The sequence below is a fragment of the Dipodomys spectabilis genome, unplaced genomic scaffold, assembly GCF_019054845.1.
Source record: "Dipodomys spectabilis isolate Male_0828 unplaced genomic scaffold, ASM1905484v1 ptg000060l, whole genome shotgun sequence".
Lineage (NCBI taxonomy): Eukaryota > Metazoa > Chordata > Mammalia > Rodentia > Heteromyidae > Dipodomys > Dipodomys spectabilis.
In genome coordinates, this window is record NW_024870737.1 from 140,410 (window position 1) to 164,451 (window position 24,042).

Genomic DNA, 24,042 nt, shown 5'->3' on the forward strand with positions numbered 1-24,042 from the left:
GCTGGGAGAAAACTGCTTTCCATTGGACCTGGTTTTCCAGACAGGAAGTGCCACACAAGAGACGCAGAGGTCTTGATGGGTTCCAGGAAGTCACTTCAAGGTGTCAGTCATCAGGAATGGAATGGGTGGAGATGAAATGGGCCTGGGGCAAGTTCTGTCTTGAAGTGGCTGGGGCAAGGCTGAGGCTGGGCTCAGTGACCTCAGGAGGACAGTTCATTGGTTTGGAACCACCCACAGAGCTTGTGGACATAAGAGTGCCAGGCCCACCTTCAGTCTCAACTTAGTAGTAGGTCTGCAGTGGGGCCTGAGCTCTTCAGATAACAGAAAACAGGGTTTCCTGGCTGTTGATTTCCTGTAAAGGGGTGTGGAGCTTGGTAACACAGGGAACTATGAAAGCCCTCACTAGGCACAGAGGAAATGTAGTCGGTCTGCTGGGAGCTTAAGGTCTGTCCAGAAGACTCCTCTGGTCTATTTGTAATTAACCTGTCTCATCTTTCAGGTCACTGTTTTCATGACTGTTCTACTTCAGTGTCTACCTGGACCACATTCACAGGTAGCCCTGGTCTCTTGCCTAGGACACCTGTACTTTTCCTTTGGGGCTGAACTCAGCCTTGTTCCATCTAAGCTGGGCCTTCTCTTTCTGTGCTGAGCTCTGACTTCTTTCCAGGCATTCCATTGAGCTTTCATTTCCAATCTACTTCTATGTCACTACATGGGCCTCTCTGCTCTCCCAGGCTCCATAGAGGGTGGCCAGGAGCATTTCCTTTGTTTCTGTCCTCCATGAGCACACTGCCAATTGTGTAAACTATTACATGTCTCTCAGGCACATAGAGTAAAGCTCACTCCCTTGTATCCGTCTTCACCTTGTTGTTTGCAGCTTCCTACCCCAAACTAGCCTGTTGCCTTTGAATTGAAGCCAACCATGAGAGCAAGAAACACCATGATTTCATGTACTGCTGAGAAACACAACATGCTGCTAATTAAACTAGGCCCAGCTGTTGAATTCTTCAGCCTGAAATGTCAACCAAGAGTCTGGATCTGCTGGCCATTTCCTTATTCTTCGAGGTTTATCTCAATGCACCACCTGCCCTGCCAAAGCTGGACCACTTCCTTGGGGATTCATACCATTCATCCTAAGTGAGAACATCATCTCATGTCTGGTATTACAGAGGCTCAACACCAGGTCAACACCACTGCCTAAGACAGTGTCTTACTTACATTTGTATCTCACTTGCCTGAGGGCCTAGCTGGGTTGGTCTCTCCTCAGTGAAAGCTAATAATTCAGTAACGTGAGCTGCATGGCTTGCATACATTCCCTTTAGTCTCCCCACCCACCTCCCTACCCTTGGACAAACACAAAGAAGAAAATTAGAATTCTTTAATATTATTCCATTTCCATTAGTCTGAGAAGAAACCAGGTTCTATAAGCTGAATATGATGAGAAAATAGAAAAAGCTGAAATGTTAAAAACTGCTACTCTTTGGAAGTGAGCCTGAAGCGTTCTGTCAAAACTCCATGGAGAGGAAAGAGGCTCTTCTCTCTGGCTCAGGGTCTCCTAGCTTGATGGTGACCACTAAGCAGGAGCGAAGTTTCCATGTACGTCACATTGCTGGGTCAGATCACCATCTTACTCTAACAAGGATGACAGGATGCTATTGATAAAGGAAATGTCTTCTGGGGAAAAAAAGTAGGCAGGTATTATAACTGTCCCTTGAAAGCACAGTAGGAGGTGAAAAACTAGGGTTGTCATTCCCCTCAGGGATTAATGGGGATTATATTCATTTATGCTGTGATCACAAAACATCTACATTGGAAATCTCAGTCATGTGTCTATCACTTCTGCTTTGCTTCCAGGTTATTGGTAAGGTGTAGTCCCTTGAACAGAGCCTAATGGCTTCCACTCTCATATTGGTCTGCATGGAAAGAATCTGGTACCCCAGCCTTCATCAGCAAATGGGCCTCGTGGATCATGTAAAAGGCCACTGGGACGAAACGGGTGACTTCAGGATGGTCTTTGTGGGAAGGAATGTGCGGGAGTACAGGGGGACAAAGAGAGCACAAAGCACAATAGGAAGCTTCCTGTTTCAAGAAACAGGAATCCAGTGCCTGCTGTTCTTCTCACTCCCCCAGTCATGGAAGGGACAGGACACGCTTCCCTCTAACTAGTCAGAGGGTTGTAATCTCAGAAGAAAGCTGATGGAAGGAGATTAATTAGTTCATCAGTGACAGGTGAGCACAGGCAGTGGCCTGGCTGCTCTCCCGGGTGCCTCACTTGACCTTCCGCAGGTGATGGAAACTCTGCACAGTCCTTTCCACGGCCTCATCCAGGGTGACCACAGGCTGGTAGCCAATGACCTTTTTAGCTTTCTCACAGCTGTAGTAGTGGAATGTGCCTGCCAGTGCGACCCGCATCGGTGTGAAAGTGGGGTGGAGCTGGATGACAGGACTGAGCACCATCACCAAAAGAGACAGCAGGAGGGCCAGGTAGTAGGCCACCCAATAGGGGACGTGATACTTGGGAGCCTCATAGTTGAGGCCTGTGAGGATACGAGACAGGAACGTCCAGAATGGGATGGGTTCATCGTTGGTGATGTGAAATGCCTGGTGAAGGAACAAGAAGTTAGAATCCTCTGCCCTGCAGCCGGGGCCCCCTAAGCTCAGCCACACTCGGCAGCTCAATTCATAACTCCTATTGTGGGAAAACAGCTCATTCCGTGTCAGTCACAGCTCTTTGTCAGAACAGCTGAACAATGAGGTGAATGAATATGAGACCTCCCCATGTACTTAGATGCTATAGTGTATGACACAGTCTGCCTTCAAGTCTGCAAATGGACAGCATTCAGGCGTGGGGAGGGAAGGCAAAGAAAGCTAGATGTATGATTGCAGGATTATAAGTGAACTTGGAAAGGTTATGTTTGTTAATTTCATTATTGCTCATGGTAAAACTGATCTCATGTCCATATCACATTCCCCAAAGACGCTATGCTTATTCTAGAGCAAGCCACACTAACCCTATTCCTATTCCTATTGTGGGAAAACAGCACACATTCAGAATAAAAGAAGACTGAAAATAGAGGGATTCCAAATACAAGAGTGAGAAACAAGAGAAAACAGGAAAGCCTGGGGTCAGGGGACTAAGCAGCTTTATCAATTGCTGCTCTACATGCTGCACACAAAAGTCCAAGAGATTCACATCTGTCGCCCAATGGAGGGGGGTGACAGCAGTGTGAGCATGTGTGACCCAAGACAAAAATAGACACTGGAGGGTGAAGTCGGAGAAACAGTGAGGAGTACATACCCTGCCCAATGGATATGGGATCCAGCTTGGGGTGCTTACACTGACAGGCTCCACTGAGAACAGTATCCTGAGTCTTTGGGCAAACCCAGCTCATTGGCTCTGGCATTTTGGTTATCCCAAGATATGTGATATATGATAATACAGAACTCCCAACTTGAGGGCCTCCATTGAGGCCAATGGGGGCCTTAAAGTGCCGGGAGAAGCAGGTGCCTTACCTTCCCGCCCAGGGTTGTATCGTGGGAGAGGCGCTCTGCAGCCAGGATGTGTCCATGAACCACATTCTCCACAAAGGTGAAGTCCACCAAGTTCTCCCCGTTTCTGTAGATGTACAAGGAATGGCTCAGTGAGAATGGGAGTAATTGGCTGCGAGCACAGCAGAGCTCCTGGACATGGGCATTTCCGAGACTGCCATCTACAGCACAAGTACTTTGAGAGTGCTCCCCACGGCCCATCTGGATGCCTGTAACAGATGAGGGCCCTAGAACAGGAGTTCTAGGGCCAACAATGACTGTGGAAGCTTAGTGTCCTTGCCTACATCATTCCAGCATGACCAGCACCAAAGGGAAAAAAATAAACGGAAAGGAGGAGGAACAAAAGAGATGGAGGAAAAAGACATGTTTGGGAGACAGTCACACTTACTGTCAGCTCTAGGGCCCATGGCCATCTGTTCTCCTTGGGAAGGACTGTAACATCTTAAATTTCCTTCTAAGACGATGCAAACAGTCAGGGCCTTAATCCTTGACTCTAAGCCAATTGTTACCCCTCTGAGGCTCACTTTCCTTACTTTCCAAACATGAATAGAAAGGTTTTTCCCAGCCTGCCTGAGAGGATACACAGATACAAGGAAATAGTGTCCTTCCAAAACTTATGTCCCTCTGGAGCCTATGAATGTGACCCTAGGTGGAAATGGAGCCTTGCACATTTAATTAGCTAAGGTCATTATGGAGCAGGATGAGCCTAAATCCAATGACTGATGGCTTTATAAGAGGAAAATTTAGACAAAGAAATGAAAGATGACAGCCATATGAAAACGGTAACCGAGTGAGGAGTGATGGATGTACTGACAAGCAAGGAGCATGAAAGATTGATGGCCATCACCAGAAGCTTAGATAGGCCTAGAACACATTCTTTCACACAGCTGATAGAACGAACCTTTCCAACATCTGCATTGTGGATCTCTCTGGCTTCCATAACTGAGAAATTCAATTTCTATTTTTTTGGCCAGTCCTGGGGCTTGAACTCAGAGCCTGGGCGCTGTCCCTGAGCCTCTCTGTGCTCAAGGCTAGCACTCTACCCCTTGTGCCATAGCACCACTTCTGGCTTTTTCTGTGTATATAGTACTGAGGAATCAAACCCAGGGCTTCGTGTATGCTAGGCAAGCACTCTACCACCAAACCACATTCCCAGCCCACAATTTCTATTGTTTTAAGTATTATGTTTGTGGTAATTTATTATGGCAGCCTGAGAAAATGAATATATAGGTAAGAGGTTACTCAATGTGTGTCCCCTCAAGGTCAGCATGTTGGAACCTAATCTCAACTGTGTTGGTATTAAGAGGTGGGGACTCTGATGCTGACTAGGCCATGAGAGCGCTGCCCTCATGAATGTGATCAGTGCCGTTATAAAAGAGGCTTGAGTGAGCCTGCTTTTCTGGTGCCATGTGAGGATACACAATAGGGAACTCTATGCAGAACAGACTCTTACCTGACAGCAGACTTGTTGATGCAGTGCTTTCAGAGTTCTTGGCCTTCAGCACAGTGAGCAATTACATTTCTGCTATTGGTTAAGGTATTTTGCTCCAGCAGCCTGAATAGTCTAAGACACTAACACCATTCACAAAGTGTTCTCTGCATGTGTGTTCACCTGGATCAGGGAGTGCTGGAGAAGAAATGGGGCCTACTTACCCAATCATGAATTTCATCTTGCCCTTCTTTGCTGCCTCAACGAGGATGGGGACCAGCTGAGGATCCCTTGGACCAAAAATGCCATGAGGTCGGATGGCTATGGTTAAGAAATTCTTCTCAGGATCATTGGCATCTAACACTGCCTGAAAAAGAAAACAGAAGAAGATGTCCACTGTGAACTCTCAGCCTGAGTCAAGATGGCACATCGCTGGGTGGGCAGCACATGGGACACACACAGGCAATGTGGTCTGCATGTATATAGGCTACCAGGCTTCCTGGTTATCTGCCTTGGGATAACTCACAGTAGCCACTGGTACAAACAGGATGAAACAGGAGACTGCTAGATAAAACCCAGCAAGACTACATTGAAAGCCTAGATTTGGATTCAAAGGCTAGAATGTACAGATGCATCCAGCAGATGGACCATGGCAGCAGTCTGTGGAAAACATGTGAGCATTCCTGTTCATGAGTCAGCCATGAGCCTCAAGTGAGGCGGCCACCATCCAAAGGACTCCTGACTTAAGTGACATGTGCTGGCTGCACATCTCCCCCAGGCTCAGGCTGCTCAATCCATACTGATTGTACTGCCTTGTAGGAGAGGACTCACACAAACCAAAGTGGGCTCAGAAGATGCGTCTGAGAGGGCTGAGGGTGTGAAGTTCATGGCCTGGGAGAAACAGGGCAACAGCAGGTCACCAAAAGACATGAGCTGCAAATACTCTAGAGGAGGCAGCTGTTCTTTCTGTCACCATTGCAGAGAGGGAGAGAGGGGTGGGAGGGAGAGAGGGAGAGAGAGAAAGAGAGAGAGAGACAGAGAGAGGGAGGGAGAGAGAGAGAGGGAGGGAGAGAGAGAGAGGGAGAGGGAGAGGGAGAGGGAGAGAAAAAGAGAGAGAGACAGAGAATGAATGAATGCATTCTGTGAGGTTGTATGGAATGCTAGAACACAAGGGCACAATCATCATGCATCACATAATACTTTAGTCAACAACAGATACATATAGCATAGCATGGTGGTCCCTTAGGAATATATTATCTAGGCTGGGTGTCAGTGGCTCAGGCCTGTAATCCTAGCTACTCAGGAGGCTGAGATCTGAGGATCGTGGTTCAAAAGTCAGCCTAGGAAGGAAAGTCTGTGAGACTCCAATAAACCACTAGAAAACTGGAAGTGGCGCTGTGGCTCAAGCTAAAGAGCTGAGGGACAGTGTTCAGGCCGAGTTCAGGCCCCACAACTAACAAAAAAGAAAGAAAGAAATGTATCATTGAGGATGATCTTAGTTTGTCTAAGTGCATGATGTTTCCACAGTGTCAGAAATCAACTTACAGTGCATTCCTCAGAAGCTGTGCGCACTGTTCTGTTCAGGGACACAGGGCTATACAGAGCAATGGGTTTTGTGTCTAAAGAAAGACAACTTCCTGAAGCATTTGTTCCATGCTCGGTTAAAACAGGGATTATAATGACTTCTAGCTGAATACCATAAAGCCCATGCCAGTGAGACTGATGCCATCTGCCTGGAGCTGCTGAGCCCTGGTGAGTTCAGCTGTGGGTGGGAGTCCCAGCACCCCAAGCGGAGAGTTTATAGTTTTTCTAGGGTAACTAAAGTTGTTTCAGGGCCCACAAAAGGCTTTGGAATGAGAGCTAGGTGAGAGTGCCATGGCACATGTAGGCACAGTCTAGATGCAGGATGTCAGCTTCCCAAAGGGCACTCTTGCACCTCTTGCTTTGGGAAGACTCTCAAGTCCCCCGACATAGATTCTGCTGTGACTTTGTGAGCTGAAAGTAACTGAACAGTTGTGAGTTACGAGAGTGTCCAGCAGCATAGGTGGCCTAGTATTGGTTCTGTATCAAGCTCCATTTCAGTAAGTACTCATTTGGCAAGCAAAGCTCAGTGGGAGCGATATACTGCAAACGTTGAGGAGAGGTACTTAGTGAAGGCCAACTGTCTGCAGTTCAGGAGCAGCCAGTGTCTTCAGGTTATGATGAACTGAGGGACAGGTTATGATGGACATAAAGAACTTTCCTGGACCCCTGGTAGCCTCAACCAAGATTGCTGGTGAAGCTAGCTACGTGAAAATCAGGTGCCCCTGGGTGAAGTCTCTTGATCCCAATGTAAATCAGTGTCCTCATATGTAATCTGACAATAGTAATAGTGCCCTAACAGGACCCTTGTGAGGCTTAAAGGAGACAATCCACAGAAAATTCAATACTCTTAGGCTGCATTAAGCTATTCTATTCTTTTTTTTTTTTGGTTGGTCCTGGGGCCTGAACTCTGGGCCTGGGCGCTGTCCCTCAGCTCTTCGGCTCAAGGCTAGCGCTGTATCACTTGAGCCACAGCGCCACTTCTGGCTTTTTTTTCTTTTTGCTTATGTGGTGCTGGGGAATCGAACCCAGGGCCTCATGCATGCAAGACAAGCACTCTACCACTGAGCCAGTTTCCCAGCCCCTCTATTCTTATTTTTAAATTCCATTTTACCCACATATCTTACTTTCAAGGTTTGTCATTTGGGCCTCAGAATACTAACTTCCTATGAACATATGTTCATATGCATTTTTCTTAGAAATGTAAACCCTTCAGCTGTCCACTCACTCGACCAGTTCAGAATACGTACTTTCTCCTGTAAGATCTTAGTCTCTGTGTAGTAATCAATGGGCTTCATGGCATAAGGCAGGTCTTCAGTTCCATTTTTGATATCGGTGCCCTCAAAGATGACACTGGCACTGCTGGTTAAAATGAGTTTCTGGCAGAGGAAGATTTAAAGGAAAACATGTCAGGAATAATTACAATGCCAACAGCTCAGGGGTCATGGATGAGCAGGAGTGAAACGGCACCTCTTTCCTAGTCCCACCCTTCTTTCCCAGCCCCACTCACGAAGCACTCTGCACAAGTCAGTAGTCAGAGCACATTTCATATCTTCTAAAGTGAATTCACCGGTCAATACTCTCACATCTATGCAGGTTCCAAACATTATTATAGCATTACAATCTAAAACAATGAATTTCATGGTTTTATTCTCATCGCCATAAACTTCTAGGGAGATGTCTATCTGTAATAGTTCATTGGTTAAGCCAGGTACTGGTGGTTCACCCCTGCAATCCTAGCTACTCAGGAGGCTGAGATTTGAGGATCATGGTCCAAATCCAGCCTGGGCAGAAAAGTCCCCATGAGACTCAGGCTGGAAGTGATGCTGTGGCTCAGGTGGTAGAACGCTAGCCTTGAGCACACAGAGGCTCAGGGACAGCACCCAGGCTCAACCCCAGAACCAGCAAACAAAAACAAAAAAAAAAAAAACCCGTTCACTGGTTAGTCTGATATTAACCTTGCATGTAAACACACAGGTACAAACACATGTAAATACACAGGTACAAACACATGTAAATATATGCATATGTGCCCGCATGTAACTTTAGAAATGCTTTCCAAGCACGGCACTTGCCTAGCACCTATGAAGCCCTGAACTCAATCCCCTGAAGCACTATCCAAAAAGAAAACAAAATTGAAAGAAAAGAAGAAAGCTATTACAGCCCTCAGCTTTTGGTTAAGAGTAGCTCATCCAACACTAAACACCATCAGATAACATCACATCTTTACCACTTTTATTCAAGATTCTTCTAGAAATCCTAGCCAGAGTGGTGGGATAAGATAAACACAGAATTGTAACAATTTGAAAAGAAGAAATCAAAGTGCTATCATTCCCAGACGATAAAAATATCTACACATAGGCAAACATATAAAAAATACTAGAATGGAGCAAATTTATGGAATTCAAATTCAGTATGCAAAAATTAACCATGTGCTTAAACATACAGAAAACAGAGTTCAGCAAAGTTATGGAATCCAAATTCAATATGCAAAAATTAACCATATTCTTACATTTTAGCAATGATCGAAAATGTAATATAATAACCAGTCTTAAACATTAGCCATAGTTAAACATGTAGTTTAAAATAAAGTATCAAAAATGAGATACACAGGCATAAATGCAATGAAAGGCATGCAAAACCTTTATGAAATACAATATAAAACTCCACTGAAAGGCATTAATTAGAGAGCTATCTCATACAGATAGCAAGACTCAGTATTTGGAAGATTATGAAGTCTGTGTGAAATTACCTAGTTCAGTACAATTACAACAATCCCAATTGAGCCCCAGTGGCTCACACCGACAGTCCTAGCCATTTAGGAGATCTGTAATCACCACATACTGAGCCCCATGCTGAGACTTGGACTTTCTGGTAAAGGCACATGTAGAGGCCAGTGTTACTGAAGGGAGAGCCCAGGAAGAGGCTCAGGCAGGACAAGAATACCTATGACAAGCTGCTTATAGTACGTAGCAGCTTCTTACTGTACTGATGGAAGCCCAGAAGACTTCTTTGGCTGCCTGTTCTTGCTGGGCCAGTGGATAATAAATATGCTTGCAACTAGAAGAATACTCACAAGGAGCAAAGCCCCCAGATCCCTGCAAATTTTGCTCCTAGTTACCCTGCCTTGTGGCACACACCACTGTCAGGGAGCTGTTACACTCAGTGGTGGGAGTGCTGTCAAGGCCAGCTGAGGACCAGAATTTCTAACAGTGCAGCAAGCTACCATCCGGTGGGAATGCATATCACCCCAGGCCCGAATCATGCATTTCTATTTGCTATAAGCAAACACAGTATTTTTCCTCCTCCACACTTACTATCTAGGTGCTCTACTACTGAGCCACACCTACAGCCCCATTTGTCACTGGTTCCTTTTGAGATAGGGTCTGGACTGCAAACCACCTATTTTAGGCTTCCTATCTTAGCTGAGATGACAGGCATATGCTGTTATATCTAGCTTCCCTCTGCTGAGATGGATGGAGTCTTGTGGACTTTTCTGTCTGGGCTAGAACCTTGATCCTCCCAATCTCAGCTTCTTACGTAGGTTTGGATGACAGCTGAATGCCATTGTACCCAGCTATGGGTTACAAATGAGTCTTGGAAACTTTCTTCCACGTTGGCCTCAAACTATGATCTTCCTGTTCTCAGCTGCTCAAATACCTAGGATTATAGGTGTGAGCCACCAGCACCTAATAATGTTTTTCTCTTTTAAAACATAAGGAGGGGGATGGGGTGGGGATGGGGGGAAATGGGAAGGGTTGGGAAGGGGAAACAAAGGAGGAGGCAACAATGCTTGATAAGAAATGTACTCATTACCTTGCTCATGTAATTGTAACCCCTCTGTATGGTATTTTCACAATTTAAAAAAATGTCAAAAAATAAAAATAAAAAAATAAAACATAAGGAAAGCTTGGGAAATGGAGCTGTGGCTCAAGTGGTAGAGTGCTAGTCTTGAGCAAAAAAGCTCAAGGACAGTGCCCAGGCCCTTGAGTTCAAGCCCTAGGACCAGATGGCACGTGTGCACGTGCACACACACACACACACACACACACACACACACACGCACGCACGCACGCACATGCACATGCACATGCACGTAAAGCCTGGAAAACAATGTGCTGGGTCATCAAAAGGTTAAACAGAGAATTACTCTATGGCCAAGCTCAGGAATCTCACTTCTGGGTATAGACTTAAAAGAATTGAACACAGGGACTGGGACAGGTATTTGCACACCCATGTTCACAGTAACATTATTCGTAACAGCCTAAAGGTTAAAGGAAGACAGGTGTTCACTGATGGATGAAGGAAAATGAAGAAACGTCATTCCTCAAAAGGGAAATTCTGACACATGCTACATCATGGATGAGCTTTGAAGACATTACACTAAGTGAAATGAGACTCACAAAAGGACAAATATTGTATGAGGCCACTCATGGGAATGTTGTAAAGTAGTCTGATTCATAAAGACACAGTGGTTGCCAGAGGTTAAGGGGAGGGAGTCATGATGACACTGTTTAAGAGGCATAAGATTTGTCAGGTAGGAAGGTAAGTTTTAGAGACAGATGGAGATAATGGTTGCAAAACAATGTGAACATACTTAATGCCATGGAAGGGATACTACAACATGGTTGAAAGGCATACTTAAATGGTCACGTAGACTATCACAATTGAAAATACAAGCAATGGCTAAATTTCCTAGCTCTTTGATCAAAGAACCTAAGTCTTCAGATGGTCTATTTGTATGCAGATAGAATATTGAAAACCCAATTGGCCTTTGCAAGTGATCCTTCATGACCACCAGGGCTGAATTTCAAAGACCTTTACAACATTTAAGAGGAAACCCTGGGTGAGTGGAGGAAGACAATAAGTAGAATCCCCCCCGCAGGCCACCGCATATTCCTGACAACACTCCCTGCAGTTCCCCTTACCTGAACCCCAGCCTTTCTGCAGGTTTCAATGACATTCTTGGTGCCAGTGAAATTCACCCTATAAAAGAGTTCCTTGTTGTTACTGGATGGTGGTGGTGATGCACAGTGGAAAACTGTGCTAACACCTTTCAGAGCTGGGTACAGGTCCTAGAAAAGCAAACAGAGACAAAAGAATCACTCTACCTTTGGGCAGGTCAACAGTCTTCTCATATTTTCACTCTCCAATCTATCGCTAGTAGGTCCCTTGCTGACTCAAAATTCTATAAACACAGAAACATACTCTTATAAAAGAGTCAAGCAATACAGAAATACATGGACAGAAACCAAGTTTTTGTTGGTCATAGGGCTTGAACTCAGGGCCTGTCCCTAAGCTCTTTTGCACAAGGTGAGCACTCTACCACTTTAAGCCACAGCACCACTTCCGGTTTTCTAGTGGTTAATTAGAGATGGGAGTCTTACACAGTTTCCTGCCCAGGCCGCCTTTGAACTTTGATCCTCAGATCTCAGCCTCCTGAGTAGCGAGGATTACAGGTGTGAGCCTCCAGCGCCTAGCAATTTAATTGATTTTAATTGTCCCTGCCCCATTAACTAGTCCCCAATAGAAATGGGTTTGGAGTATGAGAAGCCTGTGATATAGATGGATGCAATATCCCTCTACATGTTCAGGGGATCTAGCAGACAAAACTCCCACCTGAGGAAGGTGAATTCATAGACATATAGCTTCCATGAAAAAGTCTCACACCATTCAAAACACTGTAACAAGCAATGCAGACATGTAGTTCTACCTGTGAAGCCAGACAACATAGCAACCCAAAAGGGACTTAAAAGCAGGTATATTTAATTTGCTAATAAAAGGGAACCCTCCTGGGGGAAATGGCTAGTTGCAGATTGGAGGCAGGAAATACACAAGATACACAGCACAATCATGTAATATGAGAAGGTAAGGAAGTTTGCCAAGCTACTGGACATATGATAAGAGAGCCTCAAACCAACATGAAGAAGCTTCTGCTGGTCAAGAAGGGACAATATGATCATCAATAAAAATGAGAATTATTTAGGTGGGTGCTGGTGGCTCATGCCGTAATCCAGCTATTGAAGAGGCTGAGATCTGAGGATCATGGTTCAAAGCTAGCCTGGGCAAGGATGTCTATGAGACTCAATTTCAATAAACTACCAAAAAGCCGGAAGTGGAGATGTGGCTCAAGTGGTATAGCAGTAGCCTTAAGCAGTAAAGCTCAGGGGCAGTGACAGACCCTGAGTTTAAGCCCCACTACTGGCACGTGCATACACAAAACAGTAAGAGTTATTTATGAAACGGTGGCTGAAGTGTAGCTCAAGGACAAGGCCTTGAGTTCAAGCCTTGGTACTGCAAAAAAATATTTTTGTGTGTGTGTGAAACACGTAAGTAAAGGGAAAAATCAACCATTGGATCTGGGTCAGTTACAAAGATCTGAGTAACGGAAGACAGAGTGACAGCATGCCACCATTTTTCCAAATCTTAATGAAGGAATGAATTCTAGGTCTGCCTCATAGTTTTCACCAGAATACGACAATTACAGATCATATGCCTTGCTTTACCATTGGCATTTTTGTCTCAATTTCCTTTCTCAGTACACACACAATTCATGTAGAAACCACTCGAGTCGGGTGCAGGCCTCATGTATGTGCCCTGAAATTCTTTACCTGGCTCTTTAGAACAAAGATGTTCTTTCAAATAACCAGAAAACAATGAACACAGAGAAGATCCCAACACATTGGATAATCTCATCCAACAATTACTCTAGTCTCAAGTTTCTCTCTCTTGACAATGTACTTTACAGTCATTTTTATTTTGGGGGGGAGGAGTCTCATATCCCATCACCTATTACATTCTGTATTTGGCCCTTCTGTTTCTTCCATCTCTCTTAATCTGGAAGAATTTCCTATGTTTCTTTTTCTGTCTTTGCCAAAGGGTCAGGTTGGCTACTTTACAGTCTGTCCATTAATTTGCATTTGTCTATTTCTTTATGATTCCATTAAGACATAATTGTTTGGGCAGGAATTGCACAGTAGTGTAGTATGTTGTCAGGACATGCAAACCTTGGGTGGCACAGGTTTGTTCTATTGTTGGCAATGCTGTTGGATCATTTGACAAAAGGCTGAAAGAATCCGGCCACCCAAAAATTACCTTTCCTCCTTGTATCATACTGATGCTCCCTGCCTGGACACTGCACAGCATGCTGGTGGCAAACGAGGGCATTCATCTTTTAGTATATACCCTTTATATTCATTAGTTGGCATTCTTCTGCAAAGTACAGTTTCCTTTTACCTGAAATGTTCATTTCTTTCTTTTCTTTTTTTTTGGTTGGTCATGGAACTTGAACTCAGGGCCTGGGCACTGTCCCTGAGCTTTTTCATTCAAGGTTAGCCCTCTACCACTTTGAGCCAGAACACCACTTCCAATTTTCTGGTGGTTCATTGGAGCAGAACAATGAGGGAAAGGCGGGAGGAGTGAAGTCTGACAGGCACATCATGCCTGCGATATGCATTATGTACGCCTTTATCACTTGCTCTAAATGGATTAGGCTGACACTGAAGGCTTCTGCACAGAGAAGTGAAGAAGGGATCTAATTTCTGCATTAAAAGGATGCCTCTAACAGTGACAGATGATGGTGGGTTAGACCAGGTGGCCGAATCAAAGGGGAAAGAAGTTGGTGGACTAAGAGCAGAGTCAGCAGTAGTCTACTGATAAACGAGATGGAAGGGATGAGAGAAAGGACTTCAGGATGAATCTAAGGGAAAGACACTAGGCCATTTATGGACATGAGAAGATTAGAGGAATGAGCTAAGCTTGCTGTGCTAGGGGAGGAGGACGTGGCAGGGAGCTGGGTAAGCAGAAATGCCTGTGAGATATCCTGGCTGAGATAGTTAGAGGAGGGTATGAGAGCCATGTGTTACGCAGAGACAGCTGGGGACTTAGAAGCTTCTAGACAGTACTTAATCTATGATCAGGAAGGGCTCACCATGAAAGTGACTGTAGTTGGGGAAGAAAAGGAGGTTAAAAAAAGCCTAGGGCCTATGAAAGTTAGCAGTGACAGAGAAAAGGAACTTGAGGAGGGGCAATCCTGAGGTTGGAAGAGAAATGACTAAGTATTACATCCTAGGAGACCAGTGAGGAAATCCAGAGACTGAAAACAGAAGGGGGATGTCAGGAATTGGAAGAGACATGGGAGGAGGAGTGAGAGAGGGAAGAGAGAGAGACTGAGGGAGAGAGGGAGGGAGAGAGGAGAGAAAGGAAAAAGAGGGAGGGAGGGAGAAAGGGAAGGAGGGGGGAACAGGAAGTAGATGGGAAAAAAAGATTTTCTTTTGGGGTTATAAAAATGTTATAGAATTAGACAGTGAGAGATGTTTGCATAGCTCTGTGGATATACTGAAAAATACTATACTGCATGCTTAAAATTGTTTTGAAATTTATGGTTTGTGAATTAGATCTCAATTAAAAGGAACTGGATACCCTATGCCTCAGCACCAGAGTGTTCCACAGCAGTGGATGGAACATTCTAGCCCATGACATGTGTAGCAAAACCTTCCTGGTAAGGCTTTCTTGACACCCAGCCCCTTCAGCTCACTAAGGCATGGACAGTAGCTGTTATAGCCCTCCTATGACATTTGGTGTCCCCCCCCACACCTCCCCTCACACATACACACACATACATATTCATTGGGAGTAATGAAAATGTTGTGTGTGTTGTTTCCCATAACTTTTAACACTCTTAAAAGGAGGTTTGTTTTTCAGGCACTAAAATTGTCACATGGTTTCAGTATCTGACCCCAGAGCACAGAAGTGCTTGGGAAGATCAGAAAGGCTGCAGGGGCCATTACCTGTTGGCTGCAGAGGTCACCCAAAAAGAAGCGCACACGGGGATTGTCAAATCCTTGGCGAATATCGAAGACATTCACAGTATAGCCTCTTGCCAGCAACTGCTCCACCATGTGCTGTCCCAGGAACCCAGAGCCTCCTATCACTGTACACTTCTTCACCTGTGGAAAGAGATGGATGGCAAGAGGACCAGTGGGATGAGAATCAGAAGCTATAAACTGCCCAGGCTCACACAGCACGAGCCACTGAGACAAGGGCAGGCACGTTTGCTTGTCTGAAACAGCCTGATACCACGACCTTTCTTGGGATCAACAAGGTGGGACAAGAGAATGAACTAACATATATTTGTTGGGTTTGATGGTCCAATCCATGCTTTGGATCCAGCACAAGTGAATTAAACCACCTATAAATGTGATCCTTGGATGCTTTTCTCAGGCAAAAACTACAACAACAAAACCCAAAACATACACCCTCACAAAAACAAAGACGATAGCTCCCCCTCAACAACAACAACAAAACAATAAACTAAACCAATGCCATTTGAGAATGTGCCCAAAGCAGGCAAGAGAAACTGACAAGGACAGAACACCAGACTGGAACCAGGTAGGCACACGCAGGAATGGGTTACTGTGGGGAAGCTATAAAAAGAAAGGAAGACATGAAGAGCAATGAATTTAATTGCAATATAATCTTGAGATAAAGAGAATGATCAAGGCCACTGGGTATTATCCAATCCTTTTCATTTTACTTTGTTTTTAGCAGGCCTATTGTTTTCAGAAAAATTTTATACGGAATATGTATAAAAGACAAAAGTGCTCTTTTTTTTAGTACTTTAAGTTTAGAACTCATTTCCTACAAAGTCAATCAGTGAAAAAAAAGAGGCTATTCTGAAAAAGATAAAAATTTGAAATTTGGTGACAATGGTAGTTTGGTATGATCTTTTTTCTGCTTGCCAAATAGCAACAAAACTTACATTACCTAAATGGAACTGCAAGTGGTAAGTGGCTTGAGCTAGAGGCCCAGAAGAGACCTTTCTCTGAGCTCCACATGAAGAACTAGCTGATCTGTAATCACATTTTTTTTTGTGTGTGCTGGTCCTGGAGCATGAACTCAGGGTCTGGGGGCTGTTATTGGGCATTCTTGCTAAAGGCTAGCATTCTACCAATTGAGCCATAGCTCCATTTCTACCTTTTTTGCTGGTTAATTAGAGATACTTTCCTGCCTGAGCTTGCTTTGAACCATGATCCTCACATCTTAGCTTCCTAATGTCAGTTGTAAGACTTGAACTCAGGGTCTGGGCACAGTCCTTGAGCTGTTTTGCTCAATGTTAGCACTCTACCACCTTGAGTCACAGTGCCTCTTCTGATTTTTTTTTCCTTTCTTTCTTTTTGCCAGTACTGGGGCTTGAACTCAGGGCCTGGGCACTGTCCTTGAGCCTCTCTGTGCTCAAACAACACCACTTCTGGGCTTTTCTGTTTATGTGGTATTGAGGAATCGAACCCAGGGCTTCATGCATACTAGGGAAGCATTCTACCACTAAGCCACATTCCTAGCCTGGTTTCTGATTTTCTGGTGGTTAATTGGAGATAAGAGTCTCATGTACTTTCCTGCTTTGGCTGGCTTGGATTCCCAATCCTCAGCTCTCAGATTCTTGAGTAGCTAGGACCATAGGCATGAGCCACTGGTGCTCAGCAACATGATCACTTTTTGAAAGTGTAACATTCATTAAAAGTTAATTTAAATAAACACCTCACCTGCATATCTATGTGAAGACACACTAGGAGGCCTGACTGGGCTCAGTAGTTCCTTCAAGTCCTTTCTAAGACTTGCAACACCAGGCAGATCTTAGGAAGCCTAGTGCTTGCTACTGCCTCCCTCTGGAAAAGTTTCTGCCAATCTACCAGGAAGCCTAGGGTACTCTATTGGAGACGCTATGAAGACAAAGAGCTGTATCATGACAGCCCAACTACTATTTCCAGAAGTATGTGTGAGTCCTGGGGTCCTGTGACTGGAGCTACGAGTGAGCCAGAGGAGACCAGTGGCCAGTCCCCCAGCTGTGCCCAGCCTAAACTGCAGTCAGGACCAAAGAAATTATTGTTTAAAAATTTAGGGCCTCCCAGTTGCTCAGCTGGCACTCTACCACTTGAGCCATGCCTCCACTCTGGCTTTGAGTGGTTGAAATAAGAGTCTCACAGACTTTTCTGCCTGGGATAGCTTCCAACTGTGATCCTCCAGATTTTAGCCTCTTGAGTAGCTATTTAGATTACAGGTATAAGCCATGAGCTCCCGGCTGGATGTTCTTTTAAACCATTGCATTGTGATGTTGTTTGCTATGCAGGAATAAGTAACTGATATATCTTAAATAAACATACTCAGAATTGACTAATTTAGTAAATGTATTAAATATATTTTTTGGTGTCAGGTTTTGAGCTTGGGGACTTATATTTCTTGCTTGGCTTTCTTGCTCATAGTTGGAACTGTATCACTTGAGCCACACGGCCAGTCTGGCATTTTTTTCTGATTAATTGGAGATAGAGTATAATAGATCTGTTTTACTGAGCTGGCTTCAAATCATGATCTTCCAGTACTCAACCCCCTGAGTAGTTACAGGAGAGCCACCAGTAGGCGGCTTTAAGTACATTCTTAGTATACCGGTCAATGTCAATGGCTTGCTAATATATATGGGCCTGACTTCCTCCTACCTGATTTTTGCTAACCTTTTTCATGGCAGTACTCACTTTGAGAATATCCTCTGTCAGAAGAGTCTGTGCCCCTCGGTCTCTGATTGGCTCACCAACTGCTTGTTCCATTGTGGTTCCAAGTATGGCTTTATGCAATCAACTTTTCTTCCTAAAGGCAGGGTTAGAGACAGACACTAGTGTTACATCTTTAGCTGTTAGTGTTTAGGCAGGTGCTGAATTTTCTTTTTCTTTTTTTATTTTTTTGGGGGGGGGTCCAGTCGTGGGGCCTGAACTCTGGGCCTGGGCGCTGTCCCTCAGCTCTTCAGCTCAAGGCTAGCACTCTACCACTTGACCCACAGCGCCACTTCTGGCTTTTTTCTTTTTGCTTATGTGGTGCTGAGGAATCGTACCCAGGGCCTCAGGCATGCAAGGCAAGTGCTCTACCACTAAGCCACCTTCCCAGCCCTAGGTGCTGAATTTTCACAGATAGCTGAATCATAGCTGGAGCTGGTGGCTGAATCATGTTCCTGTGAGGGAGGCCATGGCTGGGCCCATAACTCATCATAGACCTGGATTAGAGGCAAATTGGAAAGCAGTCAAATAACCTCATTTACCAGTTGCAACAAGAACGTTGTTTGAATTACAGCTTTTTCTATGACACTTACATGTCTCAATTATTCTGTCTCTTGGGGTGGTCATTAGATGGTACACAGGCCAGGAGTCCAGAGTTTAAGGGTCTACCCCTTTCATGAACTGTAAAAAGCTACTCCAGTAATTTATTAGAGATAAGAATCTCATGGACTTTCTTGCCCAGGCTGGCTTCAAACTATGATCCTCAGATCTTAGCCTTCTGAGTAGCTAGGATAATAGGTGAGCCACAAGCTACTGCTTAAGAGAACAGATGGCTACTACAATATTAAATGGGGATCAATATCACTAATCCTGAGGGAAATGTAAATCAAAAGCACAATGAGAGAATGTTTCACATCCATTACGAGGGCTACTATCTGGAGCCAAGAGGCAGAAAATAGCACATATTGGGAGAGGGTATGGAGAAATTGGAATCTCTGTGTCCTGTCAATGGTAATGTAAAATCCTGCAGCCCCTGTGGAAATGTGGTAGGTCCTCAAAAATGAAGCAAAGAATTACCATGTTACCAAATTCACTTGTGAGTATATATCCCCCCAAATGGAAAGTAAAGAGTTGGAACATACATTTATGCATTTATAAATGTGCATAGCAGCAAAATTTTCTTTTTCTGTTGGTCATGGGGCTTGAACTCTGGGCCTGGGCGCTGTCCCTCAGCTCTTCAACTCAAGGCAAGTGATCTACCACTTGAGCCACAGCGCCACATCCAGTTTTCTGGTTGTTTATTGGAGATAAGAGTCTCATGGACTTTCCTGCCCGGGCTGGCTTTGAGCCGTAATCCTCAGAGCTCAGCCTCCTGAATAGCTAGGATTACAGGTGTGAGCCACCAGTGCCTGGCTAGCAGCAATAATTTCTATAGTCAAAAGGTGAAAGCAACCTGGCTGTCCATTGATGGACAAATGGATAAACAAAATCCATTAGCTACCCTGATGGATGTCCTTCCATCTTAAGATCAAAGGATGAACATTGAGAACATCATGCTAAACAAAAAGCACCAGCCACCAAAGAACAATACTAAGTGTGCTCATATGGGGAACCCTTATTGAAAGATCAAATTCAGAGACTGAGATAAGCATCTGGTGGGAGGTGGGAGGGGAATGACCACTGATGGGCACAGACTTAGTTTTGCAGGATGAAAAGAGCTCGGAGTTGAATGGTGGTGATGGTTGTACCACAATGGGAAGGCGCTGCCACTCCAGTAAACTGTGGTTAAAATGGTACATATTCTGTGATGTCACTTTTGCCAAGTATATACATTAGAATAAAGGATCTCAGAATGATTAAGAAAAATACCCTAAAAAGGGGGCGGTGAATTGTGAAGGTTTACAGAGCAGAGGCCTCAGATCTGCTTCCTTTAGAATGTGAGTCTTCAGATCTTTAAAAACCAGGATGTGCACTTACCATCTCATTGTGATAATGTTCTAGGCTAGGAAAAGAGACCTAGCTCATACTGGTGACATTCACCTGCCTTACTCCCTTTGGCTCCTGATAGGATTCCATGAAGACAAGTGAGGGAGCCCAATCTGATTTCTGCTGAGAAAGTTCTGGACTACTTACTCCTAGATATAGAAGAAAGGCCATAAGCAGAAAACGCATAGGGAGAGCAGGATCCCTAAGTTCAAGCCCCAATACCAGAAATAGAAAAAGAAGTGCAGAGGAGGCAGCGAGTGTGAGCTCATGGCCAGAGTTGATCTGCCTTTAAAAAAAAAGAAACAAATGGAGCTGAGCGCCAGTGGCTCATACCTGTCATCCTAGCTACTCAGAAGGCTGAGATCTGAGGATGGCAGTTCAAAGCCAGCCCAGGCAGGAAAGTCCGTGAGACTCTTATCTCCAATAGATCACTCAGAAAACCAGAAGTGGCGCTGTGGCTCAAGTGGTAGAGCGCTAGCCTTGAGCTGAAGAACTGAGGGATAGCACCCAGGCCAGAGTTCAGGCCCCACAACTGATTAAAAACAAAAACAAATGGACAAACGCACGTCTACAAAAGACTCAGCTGATGGAGTTGGGAAAGCAGAGTTTCATTACTACCACTGGGTGTGGAATTCCGATATGGAGAACTGAGCTGGGAACCTCCAGGAGTTACTTTATACCAGCATATATTTTCACATACATTTACTGGAGAAAATACTGCAAAGCAGGAACCTTGTAAAAAAGAAATAAACTGCCAGGCAAACAAAACAAGCAACAAAAAGAAAATGAGTGAACGCCTCTGTTTTCAGTATGCAAACATCTGATAAAGGGGAGGAAGCATGGATTAGGATCAGTGGTTAAGATGGCATTTGTCTTCAGAAGTCTCAGGTGACCCAGTACTACACTGGGACAATCCAGGGACCTGAGATGACCTTATATTTCAGTGCAGTTAGTCTCTCTGTTCATTTCCTTTGAGAACTCAGAATGCCTAGTTTTGAATTTACTCAGGAACCTTCAGCATGGCTGTGATCTCAGCTCCTACTGTACCCTCTCCACAGTGAACTTCCCATTATCCTTCAAAGCCTAGCTTAACTGCCCTCTGTGCGCAGGCCCACTAGCTAGGAAAGATGAGCTGCTTCCTTGGTACCTACCTGCTCATAATGTGTTCATCCTAGGTTTCAATGGCTCTCTATTGGATTACTCTATTGCATCTGGTTAACACACAAGTAGAAAATAGCCACTGATTACCCAGAGCTGCTGTGAGGCTAAATCAAGCCCCCAGGGGTAAAAGCAGAGCTATAACTTGTAAAAGAACATGTGAGCGTTCATTCATTCATTCTTGCATTCACAAGCTACCAAAAGTCAGCTAGGCAAAAATCAAATAGAGCAGCAGGGCCTTCAAGGAGCCCACCCTACTGTGAGGGATCCAGGGAGTTACAAGGAATCAAAAGTGTTTGGTCACCAAGAAGAATAAGCCTGCAGAATATAGGTAGGCAGGTGGGTCGGGTGAGGTGGGAAGAATGAGTTGGTGGCATAGAGCCAGCATGTTTTGGAAGTTGTATCACTACAAGTGTGGAGCAAGACTGGGAGCAAAGTTGACAACATGAAGGGACTATATACCCCTGGAAATCACAGGTTGTGGCAGAGTGCCACAGATCATCCTGGCTATAGTGTGAAGAGATGGATTGTAGGCCTGAGACAGCCAGAAGGGGAAATGACCATCATAAACCAGAGAAAAGTACTAGTATTGTTTGAAGAGCTGCTAAATGTCAGGCCTTTCTAAATAGTACATATCCCATTAGGGTTCAAAAAGTATTCAATTAGGTAGACAGTTCTGATCTCACTTAATAAATAAGAAATAGGCTCAGAGAGGTCAAAGCAATGGCTCAGGGTCACATAGTTGGCACATACCCTATGCAGAGTTTGCATTTGTTATACCTACTGTCAGGCTGCTGCCCTGCTGATTGGGAAGCAAGGCGTGGTTAAGCAACTTTCCACCTGAGACAACCAATACTAAAAGAGGACTGGTTTATTTTGGCTCATGGTTTTAGAAGTTTTGGTTCATGATTACTTGGTCCTGATCTTTGGGTCTGTGGTGATAACAGTATATAATGCTGGGAGCATGTAGTGCAGGAAGCTGGCTGTTCAGTTCATGGTGGCCAGTAAGCAAAAGAAAAACGAGACTGAGTCCCATAATTCTCTTTTTTTTTTGCCAGTCCTGGGGCTTGAACTCAGGGCCTGAGCTTCTTTTTGCTCAAGGCTAACACTCTACCACTTGAGCCACAGTGTCACTTCCAGCTTTTTCTGTGTATGTGGTAGTGAGGAATGGAACCCAGGGCTTCACGCATGCTAGGCAAGCACTCTATCACTAAGCCACATTCCCAGCCCTCATAATTCTTTTGAGCATGTTTCCCATGGCCTAACTTCTGTCCACTAAGGCCCCGCCCCTAAAGATTGTACAATCATCTTATAGCACTACAGGTTGGAGGCCAAACCTTCAATAGATTGGCCTTTGAAAGACAATTAAGAGCCAAACTACAGTACAGGATATGGAGACAGGAAGTCAGTAGGGTTAGCAGGCATGATCCTAGGCAGGAAGTTCATATGAACTTTACACTATAATCAGGACACTGACTATAAGCAGAACACTGACTTCACCAGAGTTGCTCATGAGGTGGATTAGCCTGGTAGATCAGGGCTGAGTACAGAGGTGAATGGTGGGAAAGTGGAGGACTAATGAGCAGTCATTCAGCCAAAGTTTACTAAGCAACTAACCTGTTCCTCTGGAGCATTAGAAATAAAGTAAAGGAAGATTCTTCTCCTGCAACAAAGAACAAAACACACCAGTTTCTGGTGGCTCAGCTTTTAATCCCAGCGTCTCAGAAGCCTGAGGTCTGCAGATCATAGTTCAAAGCTAGCGTGGGAAAGAAAATCCATGAGACTCTTATTTCCAACTAACCAGCAAAATTCTAGAAGTGGAGGTGTGGTCCAAATAGTATAGTGACAACCTTGAGGGAGGGGGCTAAGGTAATGTCCAGTAGCTGCAGGGGACAAAGAGGAGAGGAGAGAGAGAAGAGGGAGAGAGGGAGACAGGGAGAGGGGAAGGGGAGGAGAGGGAGAGGGAGAGGGAGAGAGAGAGAGAGAGAGAGAGAGAGAAAGAGAGAGAGAGAGAGAGAGAGAGAGAGAGAGAGAGAGAGAGAGAGAGAGAGAGAGAGAGAGAGATGACAGCAGCTTTGGAACTGGGTTCACTGCTTTAAGAGGAAGGAGCAAAGGGGAAAAGTTCCATTTATGGAGTGCTAATATGTCCCAGCCTTCCCACAGCCTGAAAAACTTGGGCTAAATTTTTGCCCCTAAACTTGAAGGGCAGCAGATGATGGAGGACCCTGGATGTTCAGGTCCACGAGGGGGTTGCAATTTAGCCCACAACCTTTTAATTCCCGAAGCACATCACTTCCAAAATTCGACTAAGTATGTACAGGAGGGGACTGTTCTTTTTTCTGGGTCAAACGTTTAGATGTCAAGCTGTATTCTGATGACCTCTCGACCCTCCATGCTAGCTGTCAGTCCTTTCATTTCCAAGAACCCCAGCTCTCCACCCAGGCTGCCTAGGCTCACGTGAGACCTCAAGGGATTTTTTTCTTAAAGGGATACGTTTCAAAGAAAAAGCGTCATCTGAATCTGCTCTCTGTAGGTGGGAGACAACTCTACACCCCCTTTTTCCCCTGCAGGGTCTGAGCTGTCCTTGAGAACAGCCCTGGTCACATCTTTTCTGGCCCCTCCCTCATCCGTCAGACGTAGGTTATCCCACCCAACCCTTCTCCCAGGCCTGTTGCCGATACAAAGTGGCTTCCAAGGGTGAGACAGTGACTCTTACCTGTCTGTAGATATCCTACAGGCCAGCCTCAGCTTGCTTGGAGCTAGTCCACAGTGCGCTACAGATCCGGAGCCTCCCTTTTC

At 44.9% G+C, this 24,042-nt stretch overlaps 1 protein-coding gene across 1 annotated transcript; it reads right to left on the minus strand.

The window, feature by feature from the left end:
• Positions 1 to 1,364: 1,364 nt before the first annotated feature.
• Nsdhl (NAD(P) dependent steroid dehydrogenase-like) lies at positions 1,365 to 24,042 on the minus strand. The gene is made up of 8 exons (XM_042680375.1): positions 23,960 to 24,042; positions 18,085 to 18,196; positions 15,349 to 15,507; positions 11,488 to 11,634; positions 7,810 to 7,938; positions 5,203 to 5,345; positions 3,514 to 3,616; positions 1,365 to 2,601 (listed from the first exon to the last, which is right to left on the minus strand). The coding sequence occupies exons 2-8, from the start codon at positions 18,154 to 18,156 to the stop codon at positions 2,269 to 2,271; spliced, it is 1,086 nt and encodes a 361-aa protein (XP_042536309.1). The 5' UTR covers positions 18,157 to 18,196; positions 23,960 to 24,042; the 3' UTR covers positions 1,365 to 2,268.

Bases quoted from the DNA above. Each gene is read 5' to 3' on its own strand.
- Nsdhl (XM_042680375.1), bottom strand. From the start codon at position 18,156: ATGGAACAAGCAGTTGGTGAGCCAATCAGAGACCGAGGGGCACAGACT. The intron at 11,635-15,348 runs GTAATGGCCCCT...TTGCTTTTCTAG, and splicing joins GTGACCTCTGCAGCCAACAG to GACCTGTACCCAGCTCTGAA. The intron at 3,617-5,202 runs GTAAGTAGGCCC...GTACATCTACAG, and splicing joins AAGATGAAATTCATGATTGG to AAACGGGGAGAACTTGGTGG.